The 19,781-nt window shown below is 37.4% G+C and overlaps 1 protein-coding gene across 1 annotated transcript in view; it reads left to right on the forward strand.

Annotated features, from left to right (window-relative positions):
* Window positions 1–7,415, forward strand: part of MS4A13 (membrane spanning 4-domains A13) — a 19,337-nt gene extending 11,922 nt beyond the window's left edge. Inside the window, exons 5-6 of the mRNA XM_015563133.1 lie at window positions 2,884–2,979; window positions 7,308–7,415. Of these exons, the coding sequence (XP_015418619.1) occupies window positions 2,884–2,979; window positions 7,308–7,415 (204 nt within the window). The remainder of the gene's footprint in view (window positions 1–2,883; window positions 2,980–7,307) is intronic.
* Window positions 7,416–19,781: the final 12,366 nt, after the last annotated feature.

The following is a 19,781-nucleotide window of genomic DNA, read 5'->3' on the forward strand; positions in this document are numbered from 1 at the left end:
AGAGCCATGGCATGCATATGCAAAAGCCTCTGCGCATAGCGTGGTGGGACGGAGTCTCAGGGTATCAACAGGGCGGAGCAAACAGCTATGGCTGCTTCTCAGTCCTGTCCTAAGAGACCCCGAGTCTCAGTGTCCTGCGGTAATTGCTGCAAGCACCTCTGAGAGAAAGCTGCCCTTGAGTTCCCCCTGATGCCAGACAGTCCAGTTTCTCCCTGTATGAGTCTGGGTCCCCAGAGACTAGCCTGGAACTGGAGTTCAGAGCAGGAGTGTGTGTCTCCCTCCCGATTAAAAAAGACAATTGTGTCCTCAGTTGCCAGCCCTTTCTGTGTGGGCTTCCATACCTCTGCATTTTACTTTCGCACCTCCTCTGAGTCTCAGTGTGCTTTTCTCTTTCCTTCTAGTTGTAGAATTTCCACTCAGTCAGCATTCCTGTGGTTCTGGATGATGTCCATTTTGTCTTTTAGTTGTATTTTTGAAGTGGTTGTGCAAGGCAGCAATTTCAGGTGTTTACCTATGCTGCCATCTTGGTTTCCTCTATATTCATTCTTACATTCAGTTTTTTGCTCTCATTATCAAAACATAGGTCATGTGATATGTATTTTAGCTTTATTGTTGGTTCTATGTTGTCTTCACTTCTTAATTATTTAGTCACAGTTTTAATTTATGTTACTAAATTCTTTCTGGAACAAGAAAGGTTACAAAGAAACAAGTAAATTAAAGCTACCTAGATTGTTGCTTCCCAACTTCACTTTTCTCAGTCCTCTTATTTCAAAGGTCCTGCCTCTTTATGAAACCCTCCCAGATGTACATGACTTAGGGTGTACCTCCTGTCCCCTATAATTATTGAGTGAGTCTTTATTCATTTTGACATAGTTAACTTTATCATAGGTTCGCTTATATTATCTTTCTGTCTTTTCTACTTGAATATAAACCTTGAGAAAATAGGAATATTTTTTCACTTCATTCTTGCCATCTGATTCTACTATTTCATAGTGTAGTTCATATAAAAGTTATTAAATATACCCAACAAAAAAGAATAAATTGAAGGAAAGAATGATGATATTATTCTTTCTAGGTCTAAATATCATTTTATCTTCTTATAACCAGTAGAAAAAGTACAATTATTTTCAGGATTAGTACCAATATCATTCATCCTGATATGTAGTTGAAATGATCTGTCAGATAGCAATAGAAGGGGTCTGCTTTATTTATCCCAGCAACCACAGTTCCCTTATACTTTCCAATGAAATAGTGTTCTTTGAACTCTTAATTTACCCATCCTTGCATATATGACAACAATTTCTTTGTGATTTTTTATTACCACACATGTACATTTAAGTATTTTGCAGTTAATAATAGCTGTTTTAATACCTGAGGACTGCTTGATAAAATCTCTTAGTAGCCACGTTATCATTGGATTTAGGAAGAGTTTGGATAGTGGGCTTCCAGGGACTCTATAGTGCAGAGAATAATGAAAATGAAGAGTTGGAAGAAGTGCGACAAGAATAGTGAGCAATAAAGATCAAAATTGAAAGCTGTAGGCAAGGAATTGGGCAAATGAAAGTTAAACTTATGAAGAGTGGAGTAGAAGGTAATGGAGTAGAAGTGCCTAGGGAAGTCAAATGGTGAGAGAGGCTTATTTATTCTTCCTATTTTCCTCTCATATTAGGAGCTCCTTCCTTGAACACAGTTGCTCTTATTAAAAACTAAAGGCCTGGTGCACAAAATTTGTGCACTGGGTGGGGGGGGCGGTCCCTCAGCCCGGCCTGTGCCCTCTCTCAGTCTGGGACCCCTTGGGGGATGTCCACCTGCTGGCTTAGGCCCACTCCTTGGGGGATTGGGCCTAAGCTGGCAATCAGACATCCCTCTGGCAACCTGGGAGCCCTTGGGGGATGTCCACTTGCCAGCTGGTAGCAGGACTAAGCTGTAGTTGGACATCCTTAGCTCTGCTGAGGAGGCGGGAGAGGCTCCCACCACCACCGCTATACTGGCAGCTGGCAGCCTGGCTTGTGGCTGAGCAGACCTCCCCCTGTGGGAGCACACTGACCACCAGGGGGCAGCTTCTGCATTGAGCATCTTCCCCCTGATGGTCAGTGTGTGTCATAGTGACCAGTCATTCCTAGTCATTCTGCTTTTAGGGTCAATTTGTATATTACCCTTTTATTATATAGGATAGAGGCCTGGTGCAATGGTGTGGGCCGGCTGGTTTGCCCTGAAGAGTGTCTCAGATAAGGGTGGAGGTCCCGCTGGGGTGCCTGGTCAGCCTGGGTGAGGGACTGAGGGCCATTTTCAGGCTCGTCACACCCCGTCCAAGGTGGGTGGTCTTGCTGGGGTGCTTGGCCAGTCTGGGTGAGTGGTGGATGGCTGTTTGCAGGCTGGCAAAGCCCCCTCATTAGGGACCCTCACCCCATGAGGGTGTGGCCAGCCTGGGTGAGGGGCTGAGGACCATTTTCAAGCTGGCCACACCCCATTCAGGATGGGGGGTCCTGCTGGGGTGCCTGGCCAGTCTGGGTGAGGGGCTGATGGCTGTTTGCAGGCTGTCCACAGCCCCCAACCACCCCAGCTCCCAGTGGAGGATGGCTGGAAGCAGGGATCTGGGATTTATTTAGCTTCTATAATTGAAACTTTGTTGCCTTGAGTGGAGGCCACAGCCAGCCAGGGCAGGTGGGAGGTTTGGCTTCCTCCATCACTGGGGCAACCAAGCCTCCTGCTTGCTCTAGCTCTGTGGCTGCTGACCGCCATCTTGATTGGGTTTATTTGCATATAGTCGCTCTGATTGGCTGGTGGGCGTGGGTTGGGCATAGCGGAGGTGTGGTCAATTTGCATGTTTCTCTTTTATTAGATTAGATAATAATGCAAGGTTTCTCCCTATTCTGGTTTCAGAAACTTGGGAGGGAAGTTTCACGTATTTTACTGTTCTCCTACCTCTTGGAATTAGTTGTTGCATTTACATACTCGATCTTTGGCTGTATTGATTTGGTAAGTGTTTATCTACTCTCTGGCATATCAAGAGATGTTGATTTTAATAAGCACATCCTATGAGGAGAAGAAGTGCATTGATACAATATGTTTGAAATGAATAAAAATGGGATATATAATATTTCCTTTTAAATTTTTCTTTATTTCATTTTTTATAAAATTATAAAATGAATAATAAAACTGTAAATTAAAAAGTAAAAAAAAAAAAGGTACTGTCCTCTTGCTCTGGCCAGTATGGCTCAGTTGGTTGGATTGTACTCCTATACACCAAAAGGTATGGTTTTGATTCTCAATCAGTGCATATACCTAGGTTGTGGGCTCAGTCTACAGTTAGGCACATATGGAAGGCAACCAATCAGTCTCTCTCTCCCTCCCTCCTTCCCTCTCTCTCAAATCAATAAACATATCCTTGAGTAAGGATTAAAAAATGTTATTGTCTTCTTAATGTAATTGTCATACTCACACATGCAGATCTACACACAAAAATAAACAAACACACACACAGTTTTCTTTGTTACTATGTGATCATACTGATATTGTTTGGTCACGTGCATTTTACTCAACTGTCATAAAAATATTTCCATTATAAAACGTACTTAAGTAATGCCTTTTAATGGTGTCATACTTTCCCTTAGAATTTATTTTAACATTCCTTTATTGCTGCATATTTAGCTATTTTCTAATTTTTTGAATTATAAGATAATGATGTAGTGAACAGCTTGGTACATATATATTTGCATATAAGACTAGTATTTCTGTAGGTGATTTCTAGAGATGTACAGGTGACCATTGAACAACACAGGGGTTAGAGGCACTGACCCCCATTACCACCATGCAGTTGGAAACCTGTGTGTAACTTCTGACTACCCAAAAACTTAACTAAAATAGTCTACTGTTGACCAGAAGCCTTACCAATGACATAAACAGTCAATTGATACATATTTTTTACATTATATATATTTTATATTCTGTATTCTTACAATAAAGTAAGCTAGAGAAAATAAAATGTTATTAAAGAAATCATAAGGAAGAGAAAATACTTTTATAGTGCTGTATTTATTGATCCTGTAAGTTTATGCCATCTCTTTATAAGATAAATTGTCTGTCTATAAGCACCTGCATCAACATTGTCTTATAGACTATGCATATTATTGACACTATACCTCAAAAATGAAAAGATAATGTGAAAAAGAAATTCATATTTACATATAGGTTTAATGAGTCATACATTGATAATGAAATACAGCAATATGATTACTTTATGTTAGCTTAGTATAATTGATATGATTGCCTCATAGTAGCTTAGTCTATACACTAATGCATAAATCATTCACATCTTTATGGAATACAGTATTACAGTCATATTCATAATACAATATAGGAAACATTGCCACATTTTTAAAAAAACCATTTTCCTGAGAAGATAGGCTGATCTGCAGTCTATCCAATTAGAGAGAAAGAGGCAAACTGTATGGTAATATAATTCTTAATCACAGTGTTGTAATTATTCCAGACTTTCATGATGCTCTATCAAGGATCTCTCCCACAGCATTGACAGTCCTTTCCCTCAAGTTCCATGTTACGTTGTGTAGTGATGATCCTTAAAGGTCCTTATTGACCCCCTTATCTAGAGGCTGAATCAGACACGTCATGTTTTGGGGCGAGTAGACCACTTCAACACTTTTGATGTTGAACTTGGGTTCTGGGTGGCCAGAAGCACTGTCCAATATCAAAAGGACTTTAAAAGGGCAGTCATTTGGTGGTTAGGTATTTCCTGACCGCAGGGAAAAGCATCGATGGAGCCAATCCAGGACAAGGGTTCTCATTGTCCAAGCCTTCATGTTGTACAACCAAAAGACTGGCAGCTGGTGCTTACCTTTGCCTATCAAGGCTCAGGATGAACAGCTTTATAGATAAGGGCGGTCCTGATCATAAATCCAACTACATTTGCATAGAACAGTAGAGTTAGCCTATCTCTTCCTGCCTTAAATCTCAGAGTTTACTTTTCTTCCTTACTAATGATATCTTCTGTAGCCTTTCCCCCCAAGAATAGGAAACTTGTCAGCATTAAATATCTTTCAGACAGGTATCTTTTCTCCTCAATTCTTATTTTTTCTTTCTTTTTTAAAGTTTTCTCTCTTTTTTTTAACTTTTTTTTATTGTTGACATTGTTACAGATGTTCCCATTTCCCCTTTTTGCCTACCTTTACCCAGTCCCCACAATGATTTTCTTTTTAAAAGTTTCTTTGTTGACACTAATATAGATGTCCTTCATATTTTCCCCCTTACCACCTCCACCCAGCCTCTGCCCTCCCTCCCTCTGACCTCACCACACTGTTATCTGTGTCCATGAGCTATGCATATATGTTCTTTGGCAAATCTCTTCACATTCTTTCATCTAGTCTCCCCCCTCTCTTTTGCCCTCCCCTCTGACAGCCGTCAGTCTGTTCCATGAATCCATGCCTTTGGTTCTTTGGTCATCAGTTTATTTTGTTCATTAGATTCCACATATAAATTAGATCATATAGTATTTATCTTTCTCTGTCTGGCTTATTTCACTTAGCATAATAATCTCCAGGTCCCTCCATACTGTTCCAATGATTTCCCTAATGGCTTCTGGGAATTCATCTTCCTCTAGGTCTGCAGAAGCTGCTTCTACTGTTATCTTGACAATTTTTAGCCAAACCTCTTTCTAAAAGTATCAAACCCTCCTTCGTTGGCATTAAATTCTCCAGCTTTAGATCCTTCACCTTCCTTTTGCTTTAAGTTGTCATGTGATGACTTCACTTTTTCTTGAATCACATTAGTCTACTGGTATGCATTTCTTAGAGCAATCCTGCACCTACATAAAAGAGATAAAATGTATTTCACAAAAAAATGCAAGGTTTTCATGCCTGCTGGTATAGCTGCAGTGGCAGCAGCTTCATGAATTTCCTTTAGTTTTTTTTTTAATGATCCTTATACTGGATTTGTTTATCTTGAAATGGTGGACAGCCACAGCTACAGACTTTATTCTACAGTTTCTATCAAGTAATTCAGCTTTGTCTTAGAATATCATGGCTTTTCTCTGCTTCTTGGGAACACTTCTAGCATCATTAGTAACACTCTGGATGGAGCCCATGGTGCTATGCAGTTTCCAGTGTCATACCAAACATGATGAAAAATACATGAGAACTACAAGAGATCACTTTTTACTACAATACTCAATTTACTGGAGGGACAAATTCACATGGAGATGGTTAGTGTCCCATGGTGGTTAAACAGATACAACACTTGGGCTCATCAAAATGACACCAGGAGATGGCTACAAAATTATTACAGTAGTACAGTATGTACTACAGGTAATGCTACATAGTTAGGATTTATATGGCTTCTTTATGTTTGTTTACATTTCTCTCAACTGTGAAGGTGTTGTGTACAGTGTGTTTGTTTGCATAAATTATTATACAATTGATTATAATAGACTTGTGTATATTTTATGTTAGCAAATGATAAAATAGACTAGTATCTACATATATTTTATGCATTCAAGACATACCTAACTTTTTCTTAATTTTTTTCAATATTTCTACTCTACACAGTTCATCTGTGAGTTTTTCAAGTTGTCACAAATCTCCAAAAATTTTTCCAATATATTTATTGGAGAGTATCTGCAGTTCAAACCTGTGTTGTTCAAGTATCAACTGTAATTGCAAGTTTAGTAACATTCCAAGTTGCTGTAATGATTTATGGTACCATAAAAGTTAATGAGAATGATTATTTTCTCACAGCCTAAAAAGGCTAGATATCTACCATTCATTCATTTTTTCCCCACAAATATTTATGGAGGACCTACTATATACTAGACATTTTAATAGTCACTAAGGATGCAGTGATTACCAAGATAGCATCCCTATCCTCAGGGAGCTTGAATTCCAGTGGGGGAGAAAAACAATGAATAACACACACACACACACACACACACACAGTAATTTTAGGAAATGGAAAAGTGTTATGAAGTAAACTAAAACAGAGTAGTGAGATAAAGCAAATATTATTTTATAAAGTAAATTAAGGAAAAGGCACGCTAAGCAGGGACTAAATGCAGTGCAGAAGTAACTATGAGACTACATGGAGGAAGAGTTTTTCAAAAATAAAGAACAATCGGGCTTCCAGAATTCCTGAGTGAGAATATGGCAAATGTCCTTAAAAAATATATAAAACTGGAGAGAATTATCAATAAAAGATCTTCTAATTTGGGACATTTACCAGAGACTACAACACACTGAGAAGTGTTTAAGAAAATTTACTAAACCTCAATAAGAATAGTGGTGTCTGTGACATTTTAGCTTGGTGCTGCTCCAATTTTCCCAACCTCCCACTCCCACTCCAGGTTCCATTTTGCAGGAGTTTACCTGGATGAGTCAGACCATGAGGATGAGCAGCCTCACTCCTAGAGAGGGCTGATTTTATTTTTAGCAGAGCACAGAAAATTCTATGACTAGAGGTGTTATTAAAATAACTAGTGACCCTTTGCGTGAAATCGTGCAAGACCTGGGACCCCTCCTCTCCTCCCTCCCACCCCCCTGTGCCATGGGACTGCCCTGAGTCCTGGAGTCCCACTCCATGGAAACCCTGGCAGTAGCCACGTAAAGTGGATGCCGGGACCCCCGTGCCCCTGTGGGGCTGCAGGAACCCCGGCGGAAGCCACATGGAGCGGCCGCCAACCCTGCCCCCGCTGTGCACACTGCCATCTTGTGTCAGTGTCATGGTGTAAGGGTCAATTTGCATTTTACCACTTTATTATATAGGATAGTGATCTCAATGGTAAACAATCTGGAAAAGCCAATATAACACCTAGCCAAACTGAGATCACAATACTTGTGTCAAGAAATTGGCAACCAGCCAGAAACTTAAAGGGAGATTCTGAGAACAAGAGAGTCAAAGTGGTCTTTGATGATATCCCACTTATCCATGTGGTATGGAAGGTTATAAATGTGCACTTGGTTATATATGCATTAAAGACACTGGAGAAGGTCCTAGCAAGCCAATCACACCTGGCTGAATAAGAGATATTTCAAACACAATAAAAACAGATTTATAAGTGGCCTAACCTTTGAATATATGTAAGTATTCCTTAAGCTTCACTGTTTCATTGACAAAGGAGGAAGTCAGCTGTCACCACTGCAAGGGAAACAGACTCTACAAATTAGTATAGACAAATCACAAAAGGTAGAGGTAACTACCACTCCTAAGGGAAGATGAGGCAATCAGAATCCAAAGTTGCTGCAATATATTATCTAAAATATCCATTTTTTTCAACAACACCAACAGCAAAATATGACATGCTATAAACAGGAAAGAGAGGAAAGAGTTAAAAAAAAAAGCAGTCGTTTGGTGTGATGGGAAGATAAATGTTTAACTTCACAAAGAAATACTTCAAAGAACTAAAAAATATATATTTAAAGAATTAACAGATGATAATTCAAATAAGAATATCAATGTCTATTACCTTGATTGTGGCAATGGTATCGCAGTGTTTGCATATACCTGAATTTATCAAATTGTACACATTAGATATGTGCAGTTATTTGTATGTAAGTTATGCTTCAATAAAGCTGCTTAATTTAAAAAATAAGAATATAAATAAAAGGCATAGAAATTATTTTAAAAGACCAAATGGAAATCTTGGAGTTTAAAAATAGAGTGGCTGAAATGAAAAATTATTAGAGGGGTTGAAGAATAGATTTGAGCTGACAAGAAGACAAATAGCAGAAAACATGCTAGAACAATATAAATCTTCCAGTGTGAAAAACAGGGGAGAAAAAAGAACAAGAAAAATAAACAAAACTTCAGAGATCTTTGGGACACCATCTAGTGCAGCTACATATGCATAATGAGAATCCCAGAAATTGGACAAACAGAAAAAAACTTGAAGTAATAATGGGAAAAAATTTCCAAAATTTAATGAAAAATATTGTTCTGTACATATAAGAAACTCAATACTCTCCAATTAGATCACCAGTTCTCAACCTGTGTGTCGCGACCCCTTTGGGAGTCAAATGACCCTTTCACAGGGGTCGCCTAAAACCATCCTGCATATCTGATATTTACATTATGATTCATAACAGTAGCAAAATTACAGTTATGAAGTAGCAACGAAAATAATTTTATGGTTGGGGGTCACCACAACATGAGGAACTGTATTAAAGGGTCACAGCATTAGGAAGGTTGAGAATCACTGAATTAGATTAAACACAAACAGATTCACTCCTAGACAAATCAGAGCCAAACCAATGAAAGATATCCGAGGGAGAGATTTTTGAAAGCAAGAGAAAAATGACTCTTCATGTAACCACAATAAGATTCACAGCAAATTTTTCATCAGGAAAAATGGAGGCCTAAAGATAGTGGGATAGCATATAAAAGTGTTGGAGGAAAAAACTACCCTTAAAAAATTGAAGGTGAAATAAAGATATACAAGGAGGAAAAAAGACAAAGACTGTGTGGCTAGCAGAAGATCTTTACAAGAAACACTAAAAAAAGTTCTTTAAACTGAAAGGAAGTGATATCAGATGAAACACAAGTATTCATAAAGAAATAAAGTGCATCATAAAGGTAATTATGTAAATGACTATAAAAGTAGTGTAATTATATATTTTGTGCTTTCTCTCCTTAACTGATTTAAATGACAACTGCATAAATTGCACTGGGCCTACCCAGATAATCTCCTAATTTTAAAATCATGTTATTATCACCTTAATTAATCTACCACATCTACCCAACTCTACCTTGTAGCATGAAAACAGCCATATGCAATACATAAATGAATAGATATGTTTGTTCCAATAAGACTCTGCCAAACAGGTGGTGGCCCAAATTTGGTCCAGATGCCATAGTTTGCCAGCCCCTATTATATAGTTTTTTTTCCTATGAAATTTTCAAAGAGATAAGATGATGAAAGCAGAAACTACAACAATATTTTGTGTGTATAACATATGTAGGCATAATATATATTACAATAATAGCACAAAAGAAGGGGCAAGGAATAGAGCTACATGACAACAAAGTTTCTGTATTTTACTGGAATTAAACTAGCATTCATTTGAAGCAAATTATGAGAAATTAAGGTACATATTGTAATTCCTAGACCAATGACTAAGAAAACAAAAAATTATAGTAAAAATTAACAAAGAAATTAAATGATACACAAAAGGTATTTAATTTTTAAAAAGAGATAAAGGAAGAACAAAATATGAGACATATAGGAAACAAATAGAAGTTATTAGACATAAATTTAATCATTTCAATAATATTAAAATGAAACTACAATGAAATATTAAATACCTAAGAAAGCCCTACCTGGTTTGGCTCAGTGGATAGAGTGTCAGCCTGCAGACTGAAGACTCCCGGGTTCGGTTCTAGCTAAGGGCACATTCCCAGGTTGCAGGCTCAAACCCCAGTAGGGGGCATGCAGGAGGCAGCCAATCAGTGATTCTCTGTCATCATTGATGTTTCTATCTTCTTATCTCCCTACCTTTCTGGAATCAATAAAAATATATTTAAAAAAAATAAAATAAATACCTAAGAGAATGACTAATTTCAAAATATAAGTGATGGTAATGACTGGATAAAAGAAATCTCTTACACTCTCCCAGTTGGATTATAAATTATTGCAATAACTTTGAAAAACTTTTGGGTATTATTTACCAAAAATTAAGATGTGCACACCCTATCAGTAATTTCAGTCCTTCATATACATCCAACAGAAATCTGTGCCCATATTACCAAGATATTCTTCCAGGAAATATATATATATATATATCAGCATTGTTCATAATTGCCCTAGGGTGAAAAAATGCAACTGGATACATGGTGAATATATTGAGGTATATTACTCTAATGAAATTCTACATATTAGTTAAAATGAACTATACCTACATTTAATAGCATGGATGAATCTCATATAATGTTGAGTATAGGAAGGAAGACTCAAAAGAATGCATACTTGCCGAAACCGGTTTGGCTCAGTGGATAGAGCGTCGGCCTGCGGACTGAAAGGTCCCAGGTTCGATTCTGGTCAAGGGCATGTACCTGGGTTGCGGGCACATCCCCAGTAGGAGATGTGCAGGAGGCAGCCGATCGATGTCTCTCTCTCCTCGATGTTTCTAACTCTCTATCTCTCTCCCTTCCTCTCTGTAAAAAAATCAATAAAATATATTTTAAAAAAAAGAATGCATACTTTATGATTCCATTCATATGAAATATGAAGCCAGGCAGAACTAAACTATAATTTTTAGGAATGGATGCAAGCTAATTTTTAAAACTAGAAATAAAGGAAATAAAATAAAATAAAATTAAAGTCAAAATGACAGCTATTTTTGGAGAGAAAGATTAGGTACCAATTGGGAAGTTTTAGACAAGGTGACCTTTGAGATTCTGGCAACTGTTCATTTTTGGGAAGACCATTTTTTATTATAAAAGTCTGGAAGTAAACTAAAAGTTATGAGTAGTTCAATAGGAATTAAGAGAATGGATTGTGGTAGAGATCAGACAGAAAGAGGACAACTTTAACATCCTATATAATAAAGAGGTAATATGCAAATTGACCATCATGCCCTCGCACAAGATGGCTGCCCCCATGTGGTCACAAGATGGCCACCTCAAGATGGCCAGCAGGGAAGGGTAATTGTGGATGACCAGGCCTGTAGAGGAGGGCAGTTAGTGATGACCGGGCCTGCAGGGGAGGGCAGTTAAGGGTGACCAGGTCAGCAGGGGAGTGCAGTTGGGAGCAACCAGGCCTGCAGGGGAGGGTAGTTGAGGATTACTGGGCCTGCAGGGGAGGGCAGTTGGGAGTGATCAGGCCGGCAGGGGAGGGCAATTGTGGGTGATTGGGCCAGCAGGGGAGCAGTTAGGTGTTGATCAGGCTGGCAGGAGAGTGGTTAGGGGGTGATCAGGCTGGCAGGCAGGTGAGCAGTTGGAGCCAGCAATCCCATATTGTGAGAGGGATCCCAGATTGGAGAGGGTGTAGCCTGGGCTGAGGGATACCCCCACCAGTGCATGAATTTCATGCACTGGACCTCTAGTTTTATTTTATAAACATCAAGATTGCTTGTATTTTTAAAAACTAAGTATTTATTGCATGTATTATTTTAAGAAACATGATTTATTAAGAGGCTAATTTTTTTTTCCAGGGTGAGGAGAGCCGTAGTCGTGCAACTATTTCAGTGGAAGCTGAGAGCACTTTTTAGAAGCCTTGGAAATGTGAGAATTTTCCTGATCCCCAGACCTAATGTGGGTCCTAATGATATCTCTGTACAATAAAGTTGCTACAAAGCCCACTGATTTTGTGCAAAATAAAATATAATACAAAAGTGGATTTTTTTCTTCACCGTATTCAAAACATTTCTCTGCACATACTTTTGTAGGATCAAATGGAAAGCTTTTTCTTATTTATTTATTTTTGTTTAATTACTTCTTTTATTGCCAAAATTTTTAGGACAACTGATATATATATATTTTAACATATTAATTCTTTATTGTTTAAAGCATTACATAGTCTCCTTTTTAAAAAAAATATATTTTAATGATTTTCCACAGAGAGGAAGAGAGAGGGACAGAGAGGTAGAAACATCGATGAGAGAGAAACATTGACCAGCTGCCTCCTGCACAGCCCCCACTGGGGATGTGCCTGCAGCCAAGGCACATGCCCTTGACCGGAATTGAACCCGGGACCCTTCAGTCCACAGGCTGACGCTCTATCCACTGAGCCAAACGGTTTGTCAATAGTCTCCTTTTTTTCACATTGACCTCTCCCCGACTCCCCCCACCCCAAGCACATGCCCTCAAGCAGCCCCGTCCCCCAGGTTTGTGTCCATTGGTTATGCTCATAAACATACATACAAGTCCTTTGGTTTATCTGTTACCCCTTCACCCCCTGCCTTCCCTCATAGGTTGGACAGTCTGTTCAATGCTTCTATGACTCTGGTTCTATTTTTGCTCATCAGTTTATGTTGTTCATTATATTCCACAAATGAGTGAGATCATGTGATATTTATCTTTCTCTGACTGGCTTATTTCGCTTAGCATAATGCTCTCCAGTTCCATCCATGTTGTTGCAAACCTGTCAGAATGGCTAGCATCACCAAATCAACAAATGACAAGTGCCGGAGAGGATGCGGAATGCAGACCAGTACAGCTACTCTGGAAAACAGAATGGCGTTTTCTCAAAAAATTAAAAGTGGAACTTCCATTTGACCCAGTAATCCCACTTCTAGGAATATACCCCAAGAAAACAGCTTTTTCTTATTTATCTGATTTAATGACAAGGAAGAATTTATTTTCTAGAACCTATGTAATTACCTATGTAATTTATGTTCTCTGAAGAGTTGTCAGCTCCCCCTAATGGAACTTTTGTAAAACACCATAAAAAATCTGCTTGTCTCCAGAGTGAAGGCTATAAAGACTTCAGAGCACGATGTTGTATAATTCTCAGGAAATTTTAAAATAATTTATGCCCCTACAAGTAAAGAGTACATTTCAGTCTAAGTTCTTCTACCTGAACTAACTTCTATCTGAACAAAGTATGAATCAAAAGGCATCCTATTCATAGTTCCTTCATTGTTCTTCTTTGACTTCTCTCCTCATTAACGTCTTTTTCTGTCCTGAAGGTCTCTGCTGTCTTTCTTCCCTTTCGTTCCCTTTGTTTATATCTTATCATTGCTTGAATCATCTATTCAATTGCTTTTCAAAGCAAACAGGCTACTTTTTCACAATGAAATTTCCCAAGTGTAAGTTGTGAATTCAGAGTCACCTTCTCTTCTGATATGGAATAGAACCTCAGTAAGCCTTGCTCATCAATGTTAATTATGCCAATGAGAACATATAGCTCTCTTTTAAATATGCTGCTGTTATTTGTTTGTTTTCTGCCTTGCCTCTCAAGAAGCTTCATCAGTTGTTATCTTTGTATAATAAATTCAGTTTTCATGCTTCTTAGAATTCCAGTTCTCAGCTCATGTCTATCAATTCTACACATTGATTGTCTACTGTGCACCAATGAATATATTAAACTATATTGAACTATAGAATATCAAACCGTAATAAGGTACCTCACCGCAAAGAGTTTATTTTAGGAGAGGAAACAAGTGACAAATTAAGACTAAGCAGTGTGATCCATGTATTAACAGACGTATGAAGAAAGCATAGAAGAGAAAATGATCCTTCCTTTGGGAAAAGGAAGGGAATAAAGTTAATGAAGGTTATGGCTTCTGAACTGGGGATTAATCATTATTTACCAAGCAGAATGAAATGTGGGAGGACATTTCAAATAGATTAGCTCATGCAAAAACAGAAATGTGAGAAAGATTTTGGTATATTTTATTGGATAAAATAAGTATCTATAATAATAAAAGCATAATATGCTAATTAGACTGGACATCCTTCAGGATGAAGCTGGGGCTACGAGAAAGCCTGGGCCCTGGGTGCCTGCCGGTGGCCAGAGGGAAGCCGGTGTTGGCAGGCGAAGGAAGGAAGGCCTACTCTTGCACGAATTTCGTGCATCGGGCCTCTAGTATATTATGAAAACTATAGGAGTAGGTCAAGTGTGAAAGTTGGTGAGGTAATTAGAAGCTAGATGATAAAGAAGTCAAATCATCAAAGATTTATGATTAAAGTATTGAACTTTAATCATATCTTGCAGACAGTGGTAAGTCATTGTAGAGTTTTTAAGTAGGTAAATAATACATTTGAGAAAACATTTTAAATAGTGGTAAATGTATTAGGAAGGATAAACTTAATAACAACTAGACTATGGAAGAGAGTAATGGATAGCTATTGCAATGATTCAGACAAGCAGTAAAAAAGAGAGGTAAGTTTTAGCTTTGTTGACTGACTAAACATAAGGTATGAAGGAAAAAAATCTAAAACAGCCCAGTTTCTGGTTTGGGTTTTGCCTGCAGTGATACAAAATGTAGAAGACACGGTGGGATTGAATAAAATAATAAATTCTGTTTTGAATAGGTTGAGTTTGAGATAACTATGAGAAATTAAAGTTGAGATGTCTATTAGGCAGTTCATAATACATATCTGGGGGTTGGAGAAATGTGAGCTATATACAGAGAGATTGATTTTATGATAATTAAAATATTAGGTAGTTTCCATTTTCAGAAACTAAGAATTAGGTTATTACAGCCCAAATTTCCTACAAAGAACACAACAAAAAGCAACAAAAAATTTTAAAACACCATCTATTAGAAGATATTGAAGATCTAGAATTTAGGGGAGCTAGGATTTAAGAAGCCAAGAAAAAGAGTTGAAAACAAGAGATATCCAGCCTTTGATATAGATTTCCCCCTAGATACATTTTCTGAACACAAACCACAGATGAGAGGTTAAAAATCTGAGATAAGTTTCTAGTATTCTTATAGGGTTGTAAGACAATAACTAGAGCTCAGGCTCACCAAGCAGCAAGACCCTCTTAAATACCTAGGACTTTCAGTTGTGATTCTGAGAAGGGATATTAGTAAAGGTAAGCAAAATTGGGCCATCACTCCCATAGACTGATGTTCAGATACAAATCAGCTCAGTTACAGGTTGTATTAAAGTGAGCTTCCCCAAACCTAACATTCTACCAAAGCAAAATAAATCATTTCAAGTGGAAGATAACATTATCCCAAGTATCAAGTTATCAATACCATCTTTATACACAATATCTGGGATTCAATAAAATTTAAACAAGAAAGAACTGAAATTCAAAAACCAAAACCAAAACCAAAACACAGGTCCATGATAGATACCATAACAAAATGATAAAATCTTAACAAGATTTTAGCAGAGAAATAAAAATTATAAAAATCAAATGGACATGAGAAATAACAGTGACTGAAATTAAGATCTAAATATATAAATGTAACAGCAATTAAGCATAAGTGGTGAGAAAAATCCATGATCTAGAAGAAAAAGAAGGGAAAATCAGACTGAAGCATTGACTAAATGATAGAAAATGCAACGCAGAAGCTGGACAGAGAGTAAGAGACATATTGTACTGATGAAAAGTTCCAATACCATATATTTGAAATTTCAAAAGAGAATAGAGATAAAAGCAAATAAGTAATATTAGAAGATATTGTACCTGGGAATTTTCCCAACTTGATAAAAAAAATGACATTATAGATTCAAGAAGGATTACAATCCTAAACTAAATACAAGGAAATTCACATCTACATACATCATAATAAAACTGTATAAAACCAGCCACAAGAAAAGTCTTAAAGGTAGACAAGGAGAAAAGACATTATAGATTCAAAGAACAACAATAAAAAGAACAGCTAACTTGTTTAGAAAAAACAATAAAAGCCAAAGCTTATCAATAATGAAATGAAATGAAATTTTAGTAAGTGTTCTTCAGAGAAAAAAGAAATGATCCCAAATGGAAACATGAAGAAGCAGGAAAAAAAATAAAGGTAAAATGAACAAAGACAAGTTTCTGAGTAGAATGGATTTCACAAATTTAATGACAATAATTCCTAGGCATACTAAAATATATAAAAAGAACCGAAATAGCACAGGGCAGGTGAAGTTATAGTGTTTTAGGGTCCTTGCTTTGTCTGGAAAGCAGTAAAGAACTAATTCATAACAGCCCTAATTTATAACAGTTATTTTATAAAACAACTTTGAATGACAGTTTGAGAATATGCTATACTAGAAACTCTATTCTAGGTTCATATGTTCAAATTAGTGCATATGTTCAACAAAATAAAAGAATATTTGTAGAATAGTCACAAAATCAGTATTCCAAACCCCAACAGGAGAAAAATCTAAAGTTTCAAATCCAAATGCTCATCAATAGTAGAATGGATTCACGAATTTAATGTTGAGCAAAAATATCAAACACCAAGTATTATGTATTTCAGGATTCAACTTCCTTAAATGTCAAAAACAAGTAAAATTCCTGTTGGAAGTCAAGATAGTGGTAACTTTTCAGAGGAAAGGGAAGGAATTAAACACCATACTTCTAAGTAATCCATAGGTCAAAGAGGAGGTCCAAGGGGAATTTTTTTTTAATGTATTGAACTACATGATAATAAAAATGCAACATATCAAATTTTGTGAAACAGCTAAGTGAGATTTATACCATTTAATGCTTATATTAGAAAACAGGAAAAGCCTTACATCAGTAATTTAAGCTCTGACTTTAAGCATCTAGAAAAAGAGCAAAACAAGTATGAAGCAAAAATTAAAAAGAAATCAATGAAACTAAAAAGAAAATGAAACAAAAAGCTGGTTTTTTGGGGGAAAAATGAAGTGGACTGACAAAATTTTACCAAGAATGCCGGAAGAAACACATTACTAACCTAAGTTTTAAAACAAGAGATATTACTATAGACCCCGCAGACATAGAAAGGACAATAAGGAAACATTACAAACAACTCTACATGCAAAATTTTGACAACTTACATGAAATGGACCAACTCCTTGAAAAGTACAAGCTACCACAACTCGCTCATATAAAATAGATAATTTGAATAGCTTTATTAATTCAAAAGAATGGCACAATGCACTTAGGTACAATATTGTACCATTGTGACATTCTCTTGAGTTAATCAAACTAGTGTAATAATCTGCATGTCTTTTCCATACCAACGAATGTAAAACCTACTTTTGCCCACCCATGTATACCCAATTCTGTGTCAGCTGTCTCCCCCACAAATCATTCCTGTCCTGGTCCTGGGAGCCTACAGACGCAGCAGAGCTCTGAGGCCCCCACCACGGAGGTGCAGGCGCGAGTGTCCTCGAGGGCACAGGGGCCCTCGAGCGCAAGGGCCCACCCCCACCCCCACTCCCACCCTCCAAGCCCTTTTCTTGGGCCACAACCGTGGGCGTTGGAACCGTGGGAGGGATGAGGGGCACCATCATTGAGGAAACAGCCAGGGCCAACTCAGCAAGTACTGCTGCCAGGACTCCTGGAGCAAAAAGGTCCTGAAGTAAGGGCGCCACCTGTTAGATAATGCCCTGTAGCCCTGTCACGCATATGTAGAGACCTGTAGTTGGTAAGGACCATCCTGAGGGCGGGGCGTTCCCAACACTGGCTTTTCACTCCATTTTGAACCAGTTTCTCCCATCGGCCTCCCTCCTACAGGCTTTTTGTTGCTGAGGACACAGCCTTTGAAAGAATAAAGGACATGGGCAAGGTCACATAGTAACTGGTAAGGGCAAATGTGAACTCGAGTTTTACTTTCCACTATACCTTTCTACATTTTCTCACTTTCAAGCATCAGTAGGCCATCTCAGACCCTAAGAGTTTGTGGTTTATGTAAATGGAAGGAAAGTTTGTAAGTGAAGAATCTGAAGACAAGGTTATAGACTTCAGGTATGGTTCTGGATAAGAGGTTGAAGAAAAAAAGAAGACCCATCAGACATTGCAGTTTTGGAGAGTAGCTTGCCAAAGTCATGTGAGAAAAGTTAGAAGACAAGGTGATTTAAAAAAACTCACACACAACAAAACATTTTGGTTGCAAGAAAAAAAAAAACTATATCTTTCTAGTTTTAGTAAAATGAAGATATAGTACTGTAATACATGAACAGTTATGTTTACATAATGTAAGGGCAAGAAGTTAGCCACGTTTCTAAAAGAAGAACTAGAAAATTGAAAACCATCAGAAACTTGGAAAGATCTATTCCTTCTTGTCTCTGTTTTTCTTCAGGTGTTCTCTTGATTCTTCTCATTCTCAAAAATCACTTTCTCTACAACTCTATTAGGGTAGACCATAATCATACCATTGCTCCTAAAGATCTCCATATCAAGAGACCAGCCCATATAGCCATAGGAAGAGTAGATTATAGGCCCAGCTTAAGTTAGATGCCCACCTTTGTTCCAGTCAGCTAGGCTCAAGGAAAAATTCTTATGGATATTAAATATGGAGTCTAGGAGGACTGATACGAGTTATACAAAAATCCCAAACATTATCCAAAATTTTAATGATAGCTATTTGTGAGTTTCATTTGTCTTATCTATTGACACCTTCCCTAAGGATAATATTTTTCAGCTTCTTCTGCAGCTGATGTGGGCATGTGATTTGGGTCCTGCCAGTCAGGCACCCCTGCATCAGATTTTAATTTGGAAGGAAATAACATGGTATAAGACAATAAGCCATAGCAAGCAAAAGTCCAATTTTCCTGACCCTGTGAAGGTGGGATATGGGTAATTTCTGGTGGGATTGGTGGGTGGGCGTGCACACCACATACTAATTAATACAGTCCAATTTAAGTTTGGCAAATGAACAAAACTACTTGAAAAAGAATTATTGGATTCTTTTCAAGATAGTAATATTGATGGTTTGATGAAAAACATCTCTCAAGAGACTAAAAAGCAGTGAAAAATTAGCAGCTCTAGCATTAAGTTTCCCTCTCAATTTTAAGTATCTTACTCAGGAAAATAATTACTATGAATATGTTCCCATATTTCATGCAGAAAAGAAACACATTTATCCTCTCATTTTTCTATTGTATTCTAGTGGAAATATGCCAACAAATCAACTGAGGATGAAAAAGGAAACAAGAATATTGGGGGTAAGAATTAAATGTTACTTGAGTGAATAAATAACTGTAGTGTTACAATTTCTAAATATAAAAAAGAGGAGACTTTAACCATTTTAATATGAACTCCCCAAATAGAGGAGAATTAACGAAAGTGTCCTGAAATAGTTATGCAATATCTGCATTTTCCATATGCATCCTGAACATATAAATTGTATATAAGGCTAAAGTTAAATAAAGCAGAAATTATGAATCTATCAACTAAATTTAAATAATTCCATTCCATTATA

The sequence above is a fragment of the Myotis davidii genome, unplaced genomic scaffold (assembly GCF_000327345.1).
Source record: "Myotis davidii unplaced genomic scaffold, ASM32734v1 scaffold818, whole genome shotgun sequence".
NCBI classification, from domain to species: Eukaryota; Metazoa; Chordata; class Mammalia; order Chiroptera; family Vespertilionidae; genus Myotis; species Myotis davidii.